Source organism: Sinohyriopsis cumingii, chromosome 6 (genome assembly GCF_028554795.1).
Source record: "Sinohyriopsis cumingii isolate HCF-2022 chromosome 6, ASM2855479v2, whole genome shotgun sequence".
In the NCBI taxonomy this organism is placed as follows: domain Eukaryota; kingdom Metazoa; phylum Mollusca; class Bivalvia; order Unionida; family Unionidae; genus Sinohyriopsis; species Sinohyriopsis cumingii.
In genome coordinates, this window is record NC_142966.1 from 50,995,873 (window position 1) to 51,015,282 (window position 19,410).

The 19,410-nt window shown below is 35.2% G+C and overlaps 1 protein-coding gene across 5 annotated transcripts in view; it reads right to left on the bottom strand.

Annotated features, from left to right (window-relative positions):
* Window positions 1-877: 877 nt before the first annotated feature.
* LOC149796914 (uncharacterized) overlaps window positions 878-19,410 on the bottom strand; it is a 73,121-nt gene continuing 54,588 nt past the window's right edge. Inside the window, exons 9-12 of one of the 5 annotated variants that reach the window (XM_089960301.1) lie at window positions 15,050-15,128; window positions 13,436-13,691; window positions 9,929-10,087; window positions 878-1,058 (exon numbers count right to left, since the gene is read on the bottom strand). In XM_089960301.1, the coding sequence (XP_089816427.1) occupies window positions 1,021-1,058; window positions 9,929-10,087; window positions 13,436-13,691; window positions 15,050-15,128 (532 nt within the window). In that variant the 3' untranslated portion in view covers window positions 878-1,020. Of the gene's footprint in view, window positions 1,059-7,473; window positions 8,409-9,928; window positions 10,088-13,435; window positions 13,692-15,049; window positions 15,129-19,410 lie in introns of those variants that run through there. The other 4 variants (XM_089960300.1, XM_089960299.1, XM_089960298.1 and 1 more) reach the window with 4 other exon arrangements.

Here is a 19,410-nt window from a genome sequence, read left to right on the forward strand (position 1 = left end):
CAGTAATTTGTCTTTATTCATCTTTCCACGAATTCCCATGAAATTCCTAAATTCATGAGATTAACATCAACGTCACTAGATGCACTCAAGGAGGCATTAACAATATTAAAACTACATTTACAATAATCATAGCTGAAATTATTATTACATTATAAAACTATGAAATTATCATTACATTATAAAATATCAGTCTTTATACAATAGCGTTTTCTATATTTTCTTAAATATCTTCTTAAATATCAGAAGATTACTGATATATATATATATATATATATATATATATATATATATATATATATATATATATATATATATATATATATATATATATATATATCCCCATTTTTTACCACCTAATTTATCCAACGATAATCTCACAGCACCAATCCTTCTTCCAAGACAAAACCCCATGCCCCGGTTAACTTATCTTATAGATGCAAGAAAAAAATATGTTTCCTAATTAAACTTCAGTGAGTTGTGGTGGCTCAAGAGTTGGGGGGAAAAGCTGAGGCAGGAGTTGGACTGGGACATGAGAACTCATAATCTCAATGGAATATTTAAACATCCAGCCAACCTTACAGGCACTAATGTACAACAATAAGCAAGAATTTAGTCACATCACTATCAAGGCCATCTCTTCTGTGAGGTGTCAAGACACACTCTCAAAATGGTGGCTGATAAATATAGACTCATGGACATCTTTAAGTTTCAGTATAATAAAAAATACATTTTTATGTGAGCTGGGTTGATCAGATGAGGTGATTAATCATACCATAACCTAGATATCACAAAAATCTATATGTTGTAATAATTTTAGTTTTTACAAAAAAATTCTTTATCTGGAAAAAATGCTACCAGCACTTCATGACCAGAAGGTTTTGATTGATTCCTGAATGGGCTTTCTTCAGATGGGGCAGTCATTCAGAGGGACAGGCACAAGCAAAACAGCAGGTAAAATGACCACATGGCAAGAACGTAACTCAAATTTCCTCATCTATGCAGATTTTACAGACGCTGATCCTATAGGCTTTGGTTATCTTGGAGAATTGTGTTGACATCTGTATTGGAAAGAAAGCCATTGAAAACAATTACTATAGGGAAAATTCCACAGAATGGGTACTTGGATTTAACCTTGTCCTTTTTAAAATCTTGTAATTTAACAACAGGCCTAAATCTGTTTTTAATGGAATTTAAACGATTCTTCGCTCTTTTTATAATATGACAACATAAAAAAACCCACAATATCACAGTGAAAATTAAAACATAAGGAAATACTGTTGTATTTGTGTTTTTTTTTTTAAAAACCCTTTCATTTTCTATTAATTTTTGTACCATTAAAGCCAATAGCCGATAACTGAAGATATAAAAAAATAAGTACATAAAGAAAGGTATGTTAATTTGAAGAAAAGGAAGGGGCAGAATGTATGTATCATTAAAAGGCATTGACAGACATGCAAATATATCGATAGATTAGCAGAGAGATAAGGTTTCTGATAAAAACTGAAAAATTAAACAACTATATTTCTTTGAAACAAGTTCATCAGAGTCTTTATGAAAATTTAATTTTGATTGTATAGATATGCTACTGGGCTCGTCTCTTCCACAATCTTTATACTCACAAATGAATGATTCATAAACATTTGTTTTGTTCATTTGTTTAACAGTGATGACCTAGTCACCCTGAAATCACTGACATGCATAGTAACAACCTCTGACAAGCCGGCTTTTCTGAAAGATTTGTGGACACTTATTTGTATCCTTTTAATTATTTGACAAACATGTAAGCAGTTACCTCTCTCCTGTAATTATCACATAAACAAGCAGACAATAAATGATAGACACCACTTGGGAGGGCTAGATTTTCCCTAGATCAGTCTCAAATGTAATGAAATCCAAGTGGCTAATCAATGTCAACAGGTGCTTTATTTCCAAACACCTGTCAAAGAAATCACACAAAAGTTATATTATTAACAATTATTACCTAATCACTATCAACTTGGTGACATGCATCAAAACAATATCTGAGAAGCCAGTTGTTTAGAGCTGGGAAGCTTGGCACATATCAGGAAGTCAAGAAATGCGCAGTGCTAAGATTTGGATTTGGAATTTGGTGAATTCAATACATACATGCATATATTTCAATTCAAACATAACTGATAAGTGAAAGATATAAATATTTGTCAAAATTTGCTTCCAATAGTAAATATTTACATTATCAGGTCGGTGTGAAAAAATGCGAGACTTATCGCAACAGTGACTACCAAATGGAAATGACTGATTTTGATAGCATAATTTTGAAATATGGGATCAACAGATGAAAAAGACTGCATACAATTATGTAAAAGAAGAATGTGCTACATGAAAACCCTAAATATATGAGCTGTGTCAAGATTGCAGAGAATACAACTTGCAGAATATAAAGCATTACAAATGTATAAAATGAACTCGACATTGGTCTCTCTCAATTTTTTGGTCCTGCCTGTGTGCAAATACCTTGCAAACTGAATCTTGCTTGAGTACATTTTGAGATTGTCCTAGGCATGAGGCAAGTGAATTTTTAAAGCCTTGGCAAGGGATTGGTACTAACAGAGATGCATACAATCGGTCACCAGTCAGTGAATAATGAAATGTGAGTTACAGTAACGATTTATTTTGGTGATTACACAGTACTCATCAAGATGCACTGCCTAACCACTTTTCATGATTTTAGATGTAATAGCATGCATAGAAGGTTCAAGAAACCTATTTGGGTATGATCTAATTATAAAACTTGCACTAAGAGAGTAAAATGTGAAGTGGAAGTCAGATATTTTCTTTTTTGTTTTAAGGGTGTGGTTCAAATATGGAACAGATGCATGCAATGATTTAGTTTGATAATTAGTATGAATAGAGCATGAGAAATACACTTAATATATAAAACGCAACCAGTGCCAGAAGGAGAAATTTGGGTCACTATGACCAACTTTTATGATTAATCTGTAGTCGTCCTCAATACGCTTTCTCTTAGGCCGATAAATCAGGCCTTCACCCGTGATGATATTGATTTTCCGGTATGGGGGTTGATATCACCTATTCATTAAGAGCTGCCATTGTCTGCATCCAAAATTGGCTGCACACATCGGTGTACATGTCATACACGTGCCAGTATTTCTCGTGGCTGTGCAGCTACCGCCGGCTGAAGGTTCTTTTGGTGAAATGTAGATTATATTTTTTGAGCAACTCATATGTTAGGTGACTTGAAAATCCACTTGGAATAACACAACCATATGTCCGGTGACCATTTTGAATTTTGCACTTGATATGGCCAATTACCATTATATTTCTAAAGTATACGCGGGTTTGTTCCGGAATAATTTGCATGCAGCAAAAGTACACATTTTAATGAACAGGTAACATCAGACCCACAACATCGTCCATCACTATCAGCACAGATTTGTGGGGTTGATTTATCGGACTAGCATTCTCTCAGCAAGCTTCATAATTGCATGTACTGCATTATTTATACATGATGCAAACAACCTAAGTACAAAAGTTTAACCAATCAGCACGGAGGATGAACACACAACGTTTTAGAAGAGTACGTTCGCGAAAAAATAGCTTCCTACGTGAAAATATTGTTATGGCCGAAGTCAACAATGTTTATCGGAGCTCCTTTCGATTCGTACACAATCTCTCCGGTTATTGATTTATCATTATTGGAAATTTTAATTTCTTTCCTAGTTCAGCGACGTCTTTGATAGACGCTCCAGTATCTTTAACTGTTTCTGCCCACTCATTTTTTTTTACGTCTTATATCTGTTAAACCTCTTCCAGGTATCGCGTTTGTGAAATGTTCAGTAATTTGCTTGGCTACACAATTCAGCCTCAAATATTTCATCGGTCTGAGATCATCAACGCTAGGTTTATTATGCAGCGGATTTATCGCATATATAACTGCATACGCAGGATACGCTCGTTCATGATTCGGTTTGTCAATACCAGTCAACATTCCTAGTTTGAAATTTTTATTAAACGTTAAATATTTTCAACAGCGTTTCCAACGTCCTTGTGTAATCGAACATGGTCACGTTTGTCACGGATAATCGAAGTATCGTCTGGCTCCGCAATAACTTTTTATTCTACAAAAATATCTTTGATTGTCGAGATAATTACTAATCTTCGCCGTTCGTTGGTCACTCATTGTAGCATCGATAACACCTTAGGTATTATGCATGATTCTGAATGTTGACCACACATGAGCTGCAGCATCACCGCGAAATTCTTTCGTGGCGTCATGAAAAATTTTAATCAGAATTTTCGTCGGATCGAGAAGAGCTCGTCTTGGCAAGTCATGGGTTTCTGTCAAGATCGAATCTAGCTTTCATGAAGGTTCGATTGTAGATAGTCTCTCAAACTCCTCCTTATTATAATTAAGACAAATATATATTTAAAATGAAGTATAAATATATACATAATGATTCAAACAAAACGGAATAACTGTAAATGGTTAATGATCGGTTCTTCTGTTCATTGTAACAAAGCTTGCGTAAATGAATTATGTGGACTTCATGTGCAAAGCGGACGAAGAGGGAGTCTAGGATCGAAACCGTGTTTGAAGTGCGGTGTTGGGGTTAGAGAAAAAATGCTATTGTGTGTGCAATGTGGTGGAAAAAAATACAGAGAGCTGAAACGCTATTATGATAAAAAATAACGGCGATGAATCTCCCGTAAACAACGATGAAGACTATCTCGCCAGAATTTCAAAATAAATATTTAGACAAAAAATATTATCATTTAAAATGGAACAAAATGAGTCTCAGGGACCAACTCAACCATTTTACGATTCATTTCTTAACTAAATCATAGTCTGTACTTTACTGTAGTGTCAGTGAATTGTAAATATCACTAGCTTTATCAGTAAGTATACATTGTAATAATAGAGTCCAATGCTCCCTTGGCCATTTCAAATTTTCATCAATTTTTCAAACTGAGGAAAATAATTGTCTACTTCTTTTTCTCTACAAGGAGGCACAAGCTTAATATTCTTTGCAACATCAAAACTCGAATTTTTATGTGAAGTGGGAATTTGCATTTCACTTGCCAGCTCAATTTCTTTTATTCTAAGTTGATAATCCCTCTCTTTCTTCTCTCTTTGCATTTGCATTTGCATATGCCTCTCTCTTCTCTGTCTGAAAAAGTAACTCAATTTGCGCTTTTCTCTCTTCTCTCTGTAACTGCAAATGTTCTTTCTATAACTGCATTTGTCTCTCTATCTTCTATATGTGCTTGTAACAGCGTTTGTTCTTTCTGTAACTGCATTTGTATCTGCTTTTCCTCTTTCTCCAATAACATTTGTTCTTTCTCTTTCTCCAATTGCAAACGCATTTGTTCTTCTTTGTCTTTCTGAAGTTCTAGCTTTCTTAAGTCTAATTCCATCTTGTATTTTAATTTTAATTCCTTTACTTTTATGTCAGAGTCTGATATAGACTTCCTGATCGAAACCAAAACACTTTTATCCAAAACATTCTTTTCCACCAAATACTGGACCAAAGTATGTATTATTTCTTGCTTCATTAAAGAAGCTTTTGCTTCAGAAAGATCATATTTTCTGGCAAGTTGAATCAATTCACCTTTATCCAAACAGTCAAACTGCTCCTGGGAAGGATTTGGAAGAAAGATCTGGACGTTTGATGACATTGTATAAATTTCCTGTTGATTTCAATAAAGATTTTTAAAATGTGAATTAATACTTTGGATCTAAAATACTTAAAAAAAGCTAGGGGAATTTAAATTCAAAACAACAAAGTTTTCTTGAATATTTTAGCCCAATATTCATATATCCCAAGGGCATGAACCCCAATGTTCTTGTTATGAGTCTAGTCTCTTACAAAAAGTAACAGGAAAAAGTGAAGACAACAAGCTTTGTAAAACTTCACAACTAATTTATTTCCCTAGAATATCAAGTGAAAAATGAGGCAAAAATATATTACGGTTTTACAAATCAAACCCAAAAGTAATCAAAGAATTAAAATCTAGAAGTCCTAGTAATAAAAAGTCCTGAATGAGACTGAGTTCGAGTGCTGCAGTTTCAATTGTCTCTTGTAGAATCACAGAAAATATTATTCCAGTTTTGAATTGTTTATAAATTTCGACAAATGTCCTTATCCAAGAATTTAATTTAGGGCACTTAAGTATTTCCAGGGAATATAATCACATGAAATCCATTAATTAGAAAAAAAAAATAAATCCACAGCTCAAACTGGTGAAAACAGCACAACTTAACGTGTCAAAAGCTTAAAGCTCACTGACTACTTGTATATAAAACATTAGGTATAAGGCTAACTTAAGACGCAAAACAGATTCCCGAGTCATATGGTAATCCTTCCAGAACAAAACAGAAGCTTTTTACATGCCTAGCATCACGTACTCCCAGTATGACCGTAACTAAAACAATGGTTCTTACTCTGAGAAAGAATATTTATTAAAACAAATAAAACAGTTATTTACCAGAACTCCACTGTTTCTGAATTGAGGTCAGAAACTAGATACATTGTTTCTAGTATTATAGCAGTCAGATCATACAGAACTGAACTGAATTTCTGGAAAATGTCCAATCCAGTAAATAAGGTTACCATACAGTAGCATATAATGGAATAAAAAAATTAAAAAACTAACAAACAAATAATTAAATTAAATATACATAACACAATTAAATATGTATTGTCAAGTGATATCTGTGTTTTAGTTGTATTTTTTAATTTGGTTTCAATGTAATGATAAAAGAAATATGTAATGATAAATGAAATATGCTCTACTGTATTCGCTCATGAAAAGTCCCAATTGACCATCACTGTAATACCCGTGAGTGTTTCTATGACAACCTAATCAACCTAATCAAGTACCAACTGCGTTTCGATCTCTGCCTTGTAAAAGTGTTGGTTTAATTGTTACAATCAATTAATAGCTGACCTTTAATGTATTATGAAGTCAATATTTTTTGTGTGACGTCAACAAAAGGGGTAGATAAAAGGTATAAGAAGGTATTCAGTTGATTAACTGTGACCCTTCTTCACACTTGAAATGTCCATCCCATTTCTAATTTTTTTAAAGAGTCTCTCGGTAACTTGTGCCTCCTCATTTGCATCAGTCTATGCTTATGAGATCAAATGAGCACCAGTTATCGAGGGAGAGATTACTGTGAATTCTCTTTTGATTGTGGCATATCAATATTCATGGACGTGTTGGTTTCTTCAAACCAGGAATTTAAAACCCACCAAATATTCTTTCTGTGGAAAATATAAGAACCATTTCTACGCACAAAAATGTAAGTACCAACAAAAATTATTTTTGACAAAACCATGAAAACTGATACTCATGAAAAGATAAATTCACATTACCAGTACTTGGTGTTTACTTAAAATTAAAAAGAATTCCCGAAGAAACATCTGCTCACTATCCCTATCAGTGTTGTGTATGCAACTCATTTTATAATCCTATTTTAAACAAAGTAAAACGAGTGACCTTGAGAAATGAACGTTTGGGTCAAATAGATATACATTGTCCCTAGCTGATAAGAATCTTCTTTTCATCTCTTTTTCAACATACTTGTTCTATGGTCCAGTTTCATCAAATGATTTACCTCCCTGGAAGAACAGCTGCAGTGTTATAATTCTTGCTTTCTGAAATGCACATCCATCAGCCACTTCAGGGGCATGCAGTTTCACCACCACCAGCCACTTCCATGGGAGCTTAATAACTCTTAAATGCGACATAAGAGTTTATACTTATTGTCACGTGCCCCCTACGGAATTATTACTAACCCCGGAGAAGGACGGACAATTCAAAGGTTAAATAGCTCCGAGCCCCAAGTCATCAAAGCCTACGGTCTAGGTTTTAAAATATAAAATGAATAAGGTGAAGGTATTGTAGTGTAATAAACTATATAAAAGTATGCCCAATTACAGGGCAATTTTAAATGCAATTGGTTCCAATCAATCCACGAACTATACATTTCCAATTATTTCATCCCGCAAAAGTAAAGGTGAGAGTGTTTCCTTCCCGTGTCCCTTCTACTCATCTGTAACTTCCACCTTGTATTCCTTGCCCTGCTCTCCTTGTCGATACTTCCGGTACCCTTGTTTCTGTTCTCTTGTCCTCTTCGGTATTTCTAGTACCCATGTTTCCGTCTTTGGCCCTCCTTCCAGCACAACAGCCTATCTTTGCCTGCTCTCCATATCTTCTCTCTAATCTTCATGTGGCATCAGTTCCCACCTGGAGAGCTTCCTCAGAAGACTTTGTTCCAGTCTCATCGGAAGTTCCTATAACTAACTTCCTCTTATTTTTAACGGGCGCAAAACTTCGGCACTCGGAGCACTGTCTAGTCTCTCCAAGTTTCCTATGAGCTGCACTCTTCAATATCCAGACATGGACTTGTTAAAATACAAAATACACAGAATGGAAACTGTCTCTTAAAATTTATATAATATTTCTTTGCACATGAAGATGATATTTATGCTAATTTCACATCCCGGAGAATGCGCCCACTTTCTCACGTGCCCCCTACGGAATTATTAACAAATTTTCTCCCAAAACGTAACACCCATATACCTAGAAAGAGGCTTGCCACACCATCATTATATTAACAAAAGCTACTGTCTAACAATTTATATCCTTTTATTCATATGACAACCATAAAGAATCAAACATTCTTAAATAGGTATTGAAATGGTCAATGGTCTTGAACATTCCATGTAACTACTACCAAAAACGTCCTTAATTATGCAGAGCAACTGAATCCTAATCCTATTTATTAAAATGTAAAGGCATTAAGGAAGACAAATTGGTCAAGTACATGAAAATTATTTCAGTTATCACGTGATATTTCAAATATTATTTTTGAGCAAATACCTTATATTAATTTTCTTTCCATCTGCAAAAAAAAGTATTTCAATGGAGCCATTTTTGTAATGAATTATCAGGTCGACGTGAACGACTTAAGCATTTTACATGTTTCAGATCAAGTGTCATGATTTTCTGTGATGTCAAAAATGAGTTTTGGGTCTCTTGGATAAATACAGTTAATATTATGCATAAAACGTAGCATAAAAATGTTAACTCTCTGTAACTCAATAACTGTACAGTAATAAATACAAATATTTTAGGTTTAGTCTTAATTAAATTATCTGCTACGACTATGTTTATTTTGGGGGAGTATAACATGTCAAACTCAATGAGCAGTCCTACTCTTTTGCACTCATAATAAGTTTCGTTTACTGAGTTTTCAGTCCTTACAATTATTTTGATGCATTCTATGATATATAAACTTATTACCATGATGGACTTTATACAACATAAACACTGCCTTTCAATATTCACTTGCAAATTATATAATCTTTTCTGAAATTCTTACATTTACATGTTTCATGTCAGAGACTAATGTTGCAGAAATTTGAATAAACTGTGCAGTAATCATTAATGCGTCTTTTCTTGCTTGAACTTGGTATATTAGCTATTTTTGGGTATTACCCCCAGGAAGTGTTAATATATTATGTTCTTACCTTCGGCAGCAGAACGCGTGTAAAGGGATATAATTTCAAGACATGTTTACTAAACTGGGCCTTAACTAGTAGCTGTTCTTTAGTTATTGCTGGGATATTGTTCTAATGTGCCTAACTTGCCAAACTTTGTTTAAATAACCTTTCCAATACTTCAGTCAAGTACATCAGGGTAAGAACTGCATCTGGATAATGTGATGGTCTATTACGAGGTTTAGAGAACTAAAACTAGACGATGTACATGTCTAACCAATAAACATGTATTAACTATCTTCATGTAGTCTCTTTTTCTTCTGATTTTGTTCACGCCAACAATGGCCTCAAAGTATTTTCTTAGAATGAATAATGTAAATTAATTAACTGATAATTTGAGAGCTACATAAACATCAGTGTACCAGAACATTCTGGATGTACTTGACAGTTCTCTTCCATCATCGAGATGACATAGCCACATGCAGGGAACCACTTGACATGCTCTTCCCAGGGGTCATCCTGTGGATCCCAGTCATACAACTCTCCTCCACACCAGAAACATTTTACTCTATCTTCCTTACCTGATGTAAGACAAGTAAATACACTAATTACCACACATTAAATTTTCTTCTCAAGGTAGACAGCAGTTATTGTTTGAATTACGAGTTGACCATAGCCTGCATGTCGACCTGAGCCCCCAAACCAGTTGTAAATCAGACCTTCCAGCCCTAGAAAGACGTAAGTAAGGAAGTCAATGGTCTGCATTTCAATTCAACCCCAAGCTGTGATAAATCAGACCTGCCAACCATAGCAAGACCTTCTTAGGCAGTCAATAGCTCGCATTTAAACCCAGCCCCTAACTAATGGTAAAACAGATCTGCCAACCTTTGTTTAAGTACGGCCATGAATAGCGTGGATTTCAAACCAGCCACTAACAAGTGGTAAAATAGGTCTGCCAACCATAGCAAGATTTAATTACGGCCATGAACAGCATGGATTTCAAACCAGCCCCTAACAAGTGGCAATCAGATCTACCAACCATAGAAAGATCTTAGTAAGGCAGTCAATGGCCATCAATTCGACCCAACCCCGAACTAGTGATAAATCAGACCTGCCAACCATAGCAAGACCTAAGTAAGGTCATCAGTAGCCTGCATTTCAATCCAGCATCTAAAGAATGGTAAAACAGATCTGCCAGCCCTAGCAAGACCTAAGTAAGGCCATCAATAGCCTGCATTTCAATCCAGCCCGTAACTAGTGGTACATCAGACCTGCCAACCCTAGCAAGACCTCAGTGAGCTAACATATATGTTTATAAAAATTATAAGAATTTTTAGGAAGGTGTAATGAAATATTATGTCTTTCTTTGTTGGCTTAGAAAACATGCATTTGAAAAGTTCACAAATATGTTCAGATGCAATGAAGGCAAAAATGATTTAAAGCTAAAAGGTTTGTAAAGTACACTTAGACCTTAATTACCTCCAGCACACTTTCAGAAGCTGGAGTTTCAAACATCAAGGAGTTCAATAAATTCCTGCTTTATTTCTTAATCTGACAAATTTGTTTTTTTAAATTTCACACAGTGATGGCAAACATCTCCCGCCACACAACATGCTCATGATGTCCAATAAAGCTAATATGAAATCTGGATTAAATCCAGAGAAGCCAAGACCAAATTTGACTGCAACAATCATATATTCACATCATTAGGTATAATTTCAAAAATCTTTAATTTAAGGGCCATTTTAGTAAGACTTGCTGTCAAACTGTAAGTATAAGTGTGGCAAGTCTGATATCAGTAAATTTACACATCAAGATGTAAACACATACCAGGTACCATGATTGTGGCCTAGTGTAATTAAGAAACTGATTCAGTCATTTGTCAAATACTGAATCGCCTCTAGACTAGATTGTTTTCTGTCAGAGTTGTTTACTTCTGTTGTTGTTTTCTTGTGATAAAGTTCGATAAATGTTTTTCTTCCAATGTAAAGATCACCATATTTAAGGGTCGATTGGGATCAGTTTTATAAACGTAAATGCCATGGAAAAACTATCCCTTCTGACAAATTCTGTCAAATCATTTTCAGGAGCTTCAATGAAGTTCTAAAACATAATTTGTTTTTAGCAGCAGCCATATTTGAAAAATTGCAGTTTTTGTACAAACTTAAAAGCACTTCATGCAAATATCCTTTCTGTCAAATATATTGGTCAGATACTGTTTAGTGGTTTCTCAAAAGTCATTAAAAGAATTTTCAAAGTTTTGTAATGGTGGTCATATTTAATTAAATTAAGCATTGTGTGTATATCTGAAAGTCTTTCTTGCCAAAATGTTTTTGTTTGTTAACTATAGTCCACTCCTGATATGCTGTTTACGGGTGTGTACTTGTGTATAGACGTGCACACTGATTCAAAAATAATCCTTAAGTTAAGCTTCTGGCATAGTGGGCTGTACACAAATCAGCACCAGCACTCACCAAGCAACTATTAATGTGCAGATGATAACAAAGTTTTCAAGTAAAATAATTTCATCAGTCATGGATTATAATTATTGTTATTATACTGCAATGGATCCATTGAGCTTCACATTCTGAGTTTGTCAAATGAAATCTCATTATTTAGAATAATACTCAACACTGAGGTATACTAAAAAGAATCAGTGAGATAAACAAACCCGGTGAGATACTGATCTGCATGTTCCATTTCATAATCAAAAGTCTGTATCAATATGTTTCTAAATGCACACAGTCTGAATTAGAAGGTTTGAGCAAAGCAATTTAAGCAACTATATTTTACGAGCATTAATACATTGAGCATAAATATGAGGCTTTATTGCCACATTATGATGCCAAAGGGAAGATGCCAACATATTTTTCTATACTTTTGGAAATACTTTTCACATGCAAAATGCTGCCAACTTTCATTTGAAACAAACTGTAAGCACCTGAGCAAATTCCCATCAATTGTTGCACAATGGATGCTGTTGTACTCTATGTTTAACGCAGACAGTGATGACAACAACTGACTGGTTGAAATCTAATTGGTAATGACACAGAAATGTTCCAATTCTTTTGTTTTTTTAAGCAATTGTCTTTTATATGGTGCCCGTATACAGCTCTCTAAAACTTAGGTTTGACCAAAATGAATCACTTAGTATCCAAGGTGAAGGAAACTGAGATTGTTAGAATTCTTCTTTTAAATGCAAGTTACTGACATATTTGTGTGTGAAACGTAATTGCATATTTTATAAATATCTCCTGTCATCATTACTTAACAATGGCGTAACAATGAAAATATTGGTGATCTAAAGGCAGGCATAACAATGTCTACCAAGATGAGAATCATAAAATACTGACATTTTATCTTAACTTCTCATGTACGAAAGCTGTAAATATGTGTGATAACTCACTGAAAAGGTAAATTATAACAACCAGTTCACTACACTGTGTCACTGTTAATGCGAGTATCACTAACAGTGGCCATTTTTACAGTTACAATTTTACAGTTACAGGCCTTGTCTATTTTTTATCTTTACCTATATGTAGGAAGCTATGGAGTAGAACATGATATTTTTTTATGACTTTTTCCCAAGTTAGTATAAAGTTTGCATTAGGTATGTACCCAAGTTAGTATATATTTTGCGTTAGCTAGGTACCCAAGTTAATATATATTTTGCTTTAGATAGGTACCCATGATTCTTCAGAAAAGGCATAAATAATGAAGTATATCCATCCAGACTATAATGAGGATAGGGATGAGTGACTTGCAACTCACTCGTCCCAGGGATAAGAATCTGAGAAAATTTGTCCCGATCACTGTGCCACTTACAAAGTAAAAGAGCATTCTGTATTATTAACACTATGACAACCCTATTAATCCTTCAATACTATTAATATCTCTGTAACACATCTGTGTTACATTTGACCACGTACCCATGTAGAAAAATCCTGCTTTAGCCAGTACCTGTGGTTTCTGGTTAAGTTGGGAAGGCCAGGAACTGTATGTAGCAAGTCGAGTTGATTCCAGGTTCAAGTCTTGATACTTAGCTTGCCTGTGCTGGAGAGCATTTGAACTTGCAAGGGCGATATGTCCATGAGCATCTGGTGGGTGAAGATGAACCACCTGGTCAAGATCACCAGAACCATTACAATAACTGCCGCTTTGCGTTCTTGGTGCACTCTGATTCTGCTGTTTAAAATGAATAGTCTAGAATATTTTCTTATTCTTTGCTCCTGTCACTTTTTGTGACCTACATATGCTACCACAATTGACAATTCAGTTTTATAGACTTTATTAATTAATGAATTTTGAGTTTAAATCTCAAAACACTTGCTTGGTTTTCTCATAATGGGTCCATGGTAAATAAACTATATGCGTGTAATGTGACTGTCAGTCATAGGACCAGGTTGATTGAAAGAAGACTAATATGGCTTCCCCCATTACATGGAATTCTGATATTTGCCATGTGAAGTGTAAAACATGGCCCAGTGTATATGAAATATGTAATACTCATTGCATTTTGGAACAGGACAATTGCAATGCAATAACTCTACAGGGCAAAAAACTGCAATATCAATATGAGTCTTTTCAGTTAATAATTTAGAACTATTCACTTATTACAGACTATAAATATCATCAAATAGGCCTATTCTCATTACCATTAGGCTTAAACTGTTTCTGCAAGGTATGACTAAGTGTTTCATTAATTTTCAGTCGGATATATGTGTACATTAGTAGTGATAACTGGTAGGGAGAGCATGATTTATACGTAAACACTCCACTCTTCTTTCTTCTGTATCAAAACTGGTAAATGGATAGAAAAAATAACTACCAACAGTGAAAGTAGAGACATGGATCTAAATATGCAATTGATCCATCTAATATTCAGCGAAATATTCTAAAAATGATTTAAATCTTTTTTTAATATGTGCCGTATATAGATAAAGATCATTTAATGAATATTTAATTGAGTTTTTGGAAAGGTGGTAATTAATAGAATCTTGCATGTGGGTTCATGCAGTGATGTAACATGAAGTGCCTATTTGAACATAGCTGCACTCATGAAATTGACGAGAGTCACGTTTTCTCTGGTTTCTTCTACTGGGATTTAGTTGTTGTCTTATTTTGCAGATAATTTAATTTTTCTATAACTTAAATGACTGAGAGATGTCAACCTTTCATTAAGTAGACAAGATATTCGGGAAGAGTACATCAGTTATAGTAGAAAACCTGTTCCATCGAAGGTAAAACGACAAAAAGAAGATTAATAATAATAGTTTATTTATGGAGGGTAGCATAATTTGAGATACAAACATTGAAATCACAGTGCGGCCTATGAAAAAAGTAAAGTTTTTCTTAAATCGTAATTTGAGATACAAACATTGAATTCACAATGTGGCCCATGAAAAAACCTCAAATTTAATATGCATGCAAGCTTATAGAGTTTTGCTGAAGTGTTTACTTGTCATTTATCGTAAAGATTTTGCAGTATGTAAAATTAATCAAGATGCAAATGCATCTAAGTATTCTGTATTCAATAATCTTACCTGTTCCTGTGAGGCTTGTGATGTAGTTGTTCCAACTGTAGAAGTCTGGGATGAGGGTTGATCCATGTTCAACTCCAACCTATATGTGAGAAAAAGATAAACAATGAAAAGATGGATTAATGAGTGAGGTTTATATAGCCAATACAGGTAAACAAAACAACATCCCCCTAGAAACATTGTTACTTAATATGGGTTCACTTGTGCATAAATCTGGAAAGAAGAGCATTCATTATATTTAGGTATGAAGGGTCCTCACAATGTTTGGGTATGAAGGGTCCTCACGGTGCTTGGGTGTCTGGATATGAATGCTCCTCGAAGTGTTGATTATTAAAGATCCTCGCAATGTTTGATATGAAAGGTTCTCAAAGTGTTTGTGTATGACGGGCTTTCGCAATGTTTAAGGCAGTTTATTGCTTACTGTGTATACCTGCTTGAAATGCATGTCTAATGGCAATCACATAATGCACAGTCAGATCTGAGTATATGCAGTTGTTAGGACTAACTTATGGAACAAATACAGAACCTAATTCACTGAAACGTATGCAGTCAGATCTGGGTTGTTAGGACTAACTTATGGAACAAATACAGACCCTGATTCACTGAAACGTATGCAATGGCAGTTTCCAATTGGACTGGATAAACGGGTGATTATGTATGGTAACAAAAGGATATGAAGAACAGTTTTGGCTATCTTCAAAATTATTTCAATATTATCCTTTGCTTTTATCCATGGGTCTGGACAAAATGTTTTGTTTATATAACTTGGGCATGTCTTAAAGCTTAATAATCAGACATCATATCATGCAACATGCTGATTTTATGTTAATTAACAATTAGCTTAGATAATAAAAAATAACAAGACAAAAAGATGAGAGAAAAAACACCCCACTGGAAAATATAAATATATATGATTAATCACAAAATCTTCTTAAAATAGTGTAATTCATTCCGAAGAAAGTGGAGGTTATATATCTGTGAAATTATAATATGAAAACATTAAAATTAGGTATAACAAGTTGAGGCCAAAAAGAAAACATTGATATACCTAATTATTACATGCAGGGTTCATCAAATCCCACAGTGTTCTGGAATATTCATTTTCGAAGTTTGAAAACTAAACGTTTCCACGCCACTAATCTGGAACAAATACATTTTTTATTTTTTTAAAAAAGGCAGACAAGTAGTTTTTTATGATTAATCAGTTTGCCTTTATCTGGCCATTCATGTAGTCTAGGTGTACTTACTGTATGTTCGATTCAACTCCTGTCTATGTATACCTTACATCCTGTATCACACCTACTGCTGGTAATTGACAACTCTCACATGTTTTATTACTGCTTGACTACGTATTCATTTGGCTACTTAAAATAATAATAATAAGAAGAATAATGAGGACTTTGTATAGCGCATAATCTTTAGAAGCTCTAAGCGCTTTACAACTTTAGACAACACCTATAAGATAAAAAAAAACATATAATGAGATGATTAAAAACACAAACACCATGAAATTAGAAAGCAGAAAAAAACATGCTGATAATATTTAAGGTAGGAAACATTATTAGTTCTTTACATTTGTTCTTGCAATCAAAATAAGTGGGTTCTGAGAACACTCTTGAATGTGGTCACTGTGTCTTTGCGTCTAAGTTCAGTGGGCAATTCATTCCACGTTGCTGGGCCCTGGTATGTAAAAGAAGGCTGTCCATATGACTTTGTTTTCATAGTGGGAATAATGAGTATACGATTGTCAGAAGAGGAGCGTAAGTATCTTGCTGGTGTCTACACATGGGTGAGGTCGGATAAGTATGTTCGACTAGAGTCCGTCAGTGACACGTAGCACATATAACCAATGTTGTGTTTGATTCTGGATCGAATGGATAGCCAGTGTAAGGTACAGAGCAGCGGGGAGGTGTGCTCTGATCGTGGTACTTTAGGTGTGATCCGAGCAGCTGTGTTTTGAACTTTTTCAAGTTTTTGGAGTAGATATTGAGATGAACCACACAGAATTGAGTTACAATAGTCCAGTCTTGAAAGTACTAATGAAAACACAAGTGTATTAGTGGCATCAACTGAAGGATCTTTGCGAATTGAGCTGATGCGTCTCAGCTCAAGATATGTAGCCTTGCATATGTTCATGACATGTTGGTGCAATGCGAGAGTACTGTCCAGAGTAACACCTAGGTTTCGTACTGATTGTGTGAATGTTGGTGTTGCTGATATTTATTGTTTGAGGTAAAGGATGTGAAAGAGAAAGTCTTTGTGTTGTAATCAGAAGGGCCTCAGTTTTATAATCATTCATCTGCAGCTTGTTACATGTCATCCATGATTTCACATCAGAAATGCACATCTCTATACCTTGGATGGTAGCATCAACTTCAGTTGGGTGGCTAGATTTCTATAGTTGGGTGTCATCAGCGTACAATTGGTGAGACACTGGATGATGATCTATGGCCCTTGAGAGCGGTTGAGTGTATATAATGAAGAGAACAGGTCCAATAACAGACTCCTTTGGAACACCACAACATATATCAACTGGGCTGGATTGTATTCCATTTGCAGACACACTTTGTGTCCTGTTGACCAAGTAGGACTTGAACCACAGTAAGGCTGAATACCAAATACATGCTGGAGACTGTGAAGTAATATATCATGGTCTAATTTGCAAAGCAAAGAGAATGTCATTAACTACATTTAGAAGAGTAGTTTTAGTACTGTGGCAAGGGCGATATGCAGAATTTACATTGCTAAAAAGACTGTTTGAATTCAGATGAGATACAAGCTGGGATAAAACAAACTTTTCTAAGATTTTTTTATATCAGTGGAAGATTGGAAACTGGGCGGTAGTTCTTTAAATCGTTATGGTCTTGTGTTGATTTCTTCACCAGAGGCTTTACAATGGCAATTTTCAAAAATGATGGGAATTCCCTTGATGAGAGAGAGGTATTAATAACATTAGTTAGTTAAGGCAATACTGGATCTTAAGCACTCAGTCAGCAGTGATGTTAGAATTGGATCAAGTTCAAATGACTTTGGTGCACTCTTCATCAGGATTGTACGTACGAAATACGTAGAGACAGGTTCAAATGCTGCTAATGGTTGCCGCTCAAATTCTGTATCCCAAATGTATGGTGACGATGAGTCAATTGAAATTGTGGTGTCAAGCTTATCTCTAATGGTTTATACTTTGTCACGGAAGAAATTTGCAAACATGTCGGAAAGTCGACTGGAGAGAAGGTAGCTGGAAGTGGTGTAGATTTGTTCCTTGACATTAGCTTCTTAGTATTCTTGAAGAGCTCTTTGCAGCTGGAGCTTTCCATGATCTTAGTAGTGTAGTGGGCTGATTTGGCTGCATGAACTATATTTGTGACATTCTTTTTAGTGGCTTCATAGATTTGCTCATGAATAGTGAGTCTGGTGGAAAGTCAAAGCCTTTCAGCATTACGGCGATCTCTTTTAGCAGTGCGAAGCTGGTCCCTAACACTGCTATACCACGGAGAACACGATGAAACTGATACTCTGCACTTGGTAGCTATGGATTGTTTGTCGAGTAATGAACGCAGGCAGTTATCGAGTTGTTCTGCTTTAGGTGGTAAGCAAATTGTTAGGTTTCCTTGGATGTCATGCATTAGTTTGGTTCTATTTATCATACAGAGGTTTCTCTTAGTAGCAGATAAATGTGGACGGTTAGGGACTTATACGTCAAGATGGCATATAATGCAGAGGTGATCTGATGCAAGTTCATGGGATACCAGGGTGGACCGCAGAATGTTATCATCAGGTCTATGAAGAATCCAGTCTAAAATGTGACCATGTGTATGGCTGGGTTGGTTAACTCAGTGTTTGAGGTTGAAAACATTAATCCAATCTATGATTTTTGATGTGTTTGGTTTTTCGGTACAGTCAAAGTGAATGTTGAAATCTCCAAGAATAATCAGGTTGCCACCTATCGAATTTCCATACTCCAGAGATTCGGAAACTGCCCCAAAAAGAGAGATTTAGTCAGCTTGTTTTGTCTACTAGAAGGAGGGCGGTAGAGGCAGCAAAAAATGGATTGACCTTTGCTCCAGTGTGAGTGTGGTTTGGACTACTTCAAATGATGTGTAGTCGAAATTGAATATTGTGGTGTGGTTAAGACGTTTGAACATGCAGTTCTTTGTGATGACAGCAATTCCACCTCCGAGAGATACGGGGGAACGACTTGATGGAGTAACCAGTGGGTGTTAGATCCGCACATTTGGGCTCATCGCATGATGTTTTTAGCCATGTTTCTGTCAAGGAAAAGACGTCAATAATATGGTCGTTGATAAAATTAACTTTTTCTGTGCGCTTGTCCGGTGATCCTACGGATTGGGCATAATACAATA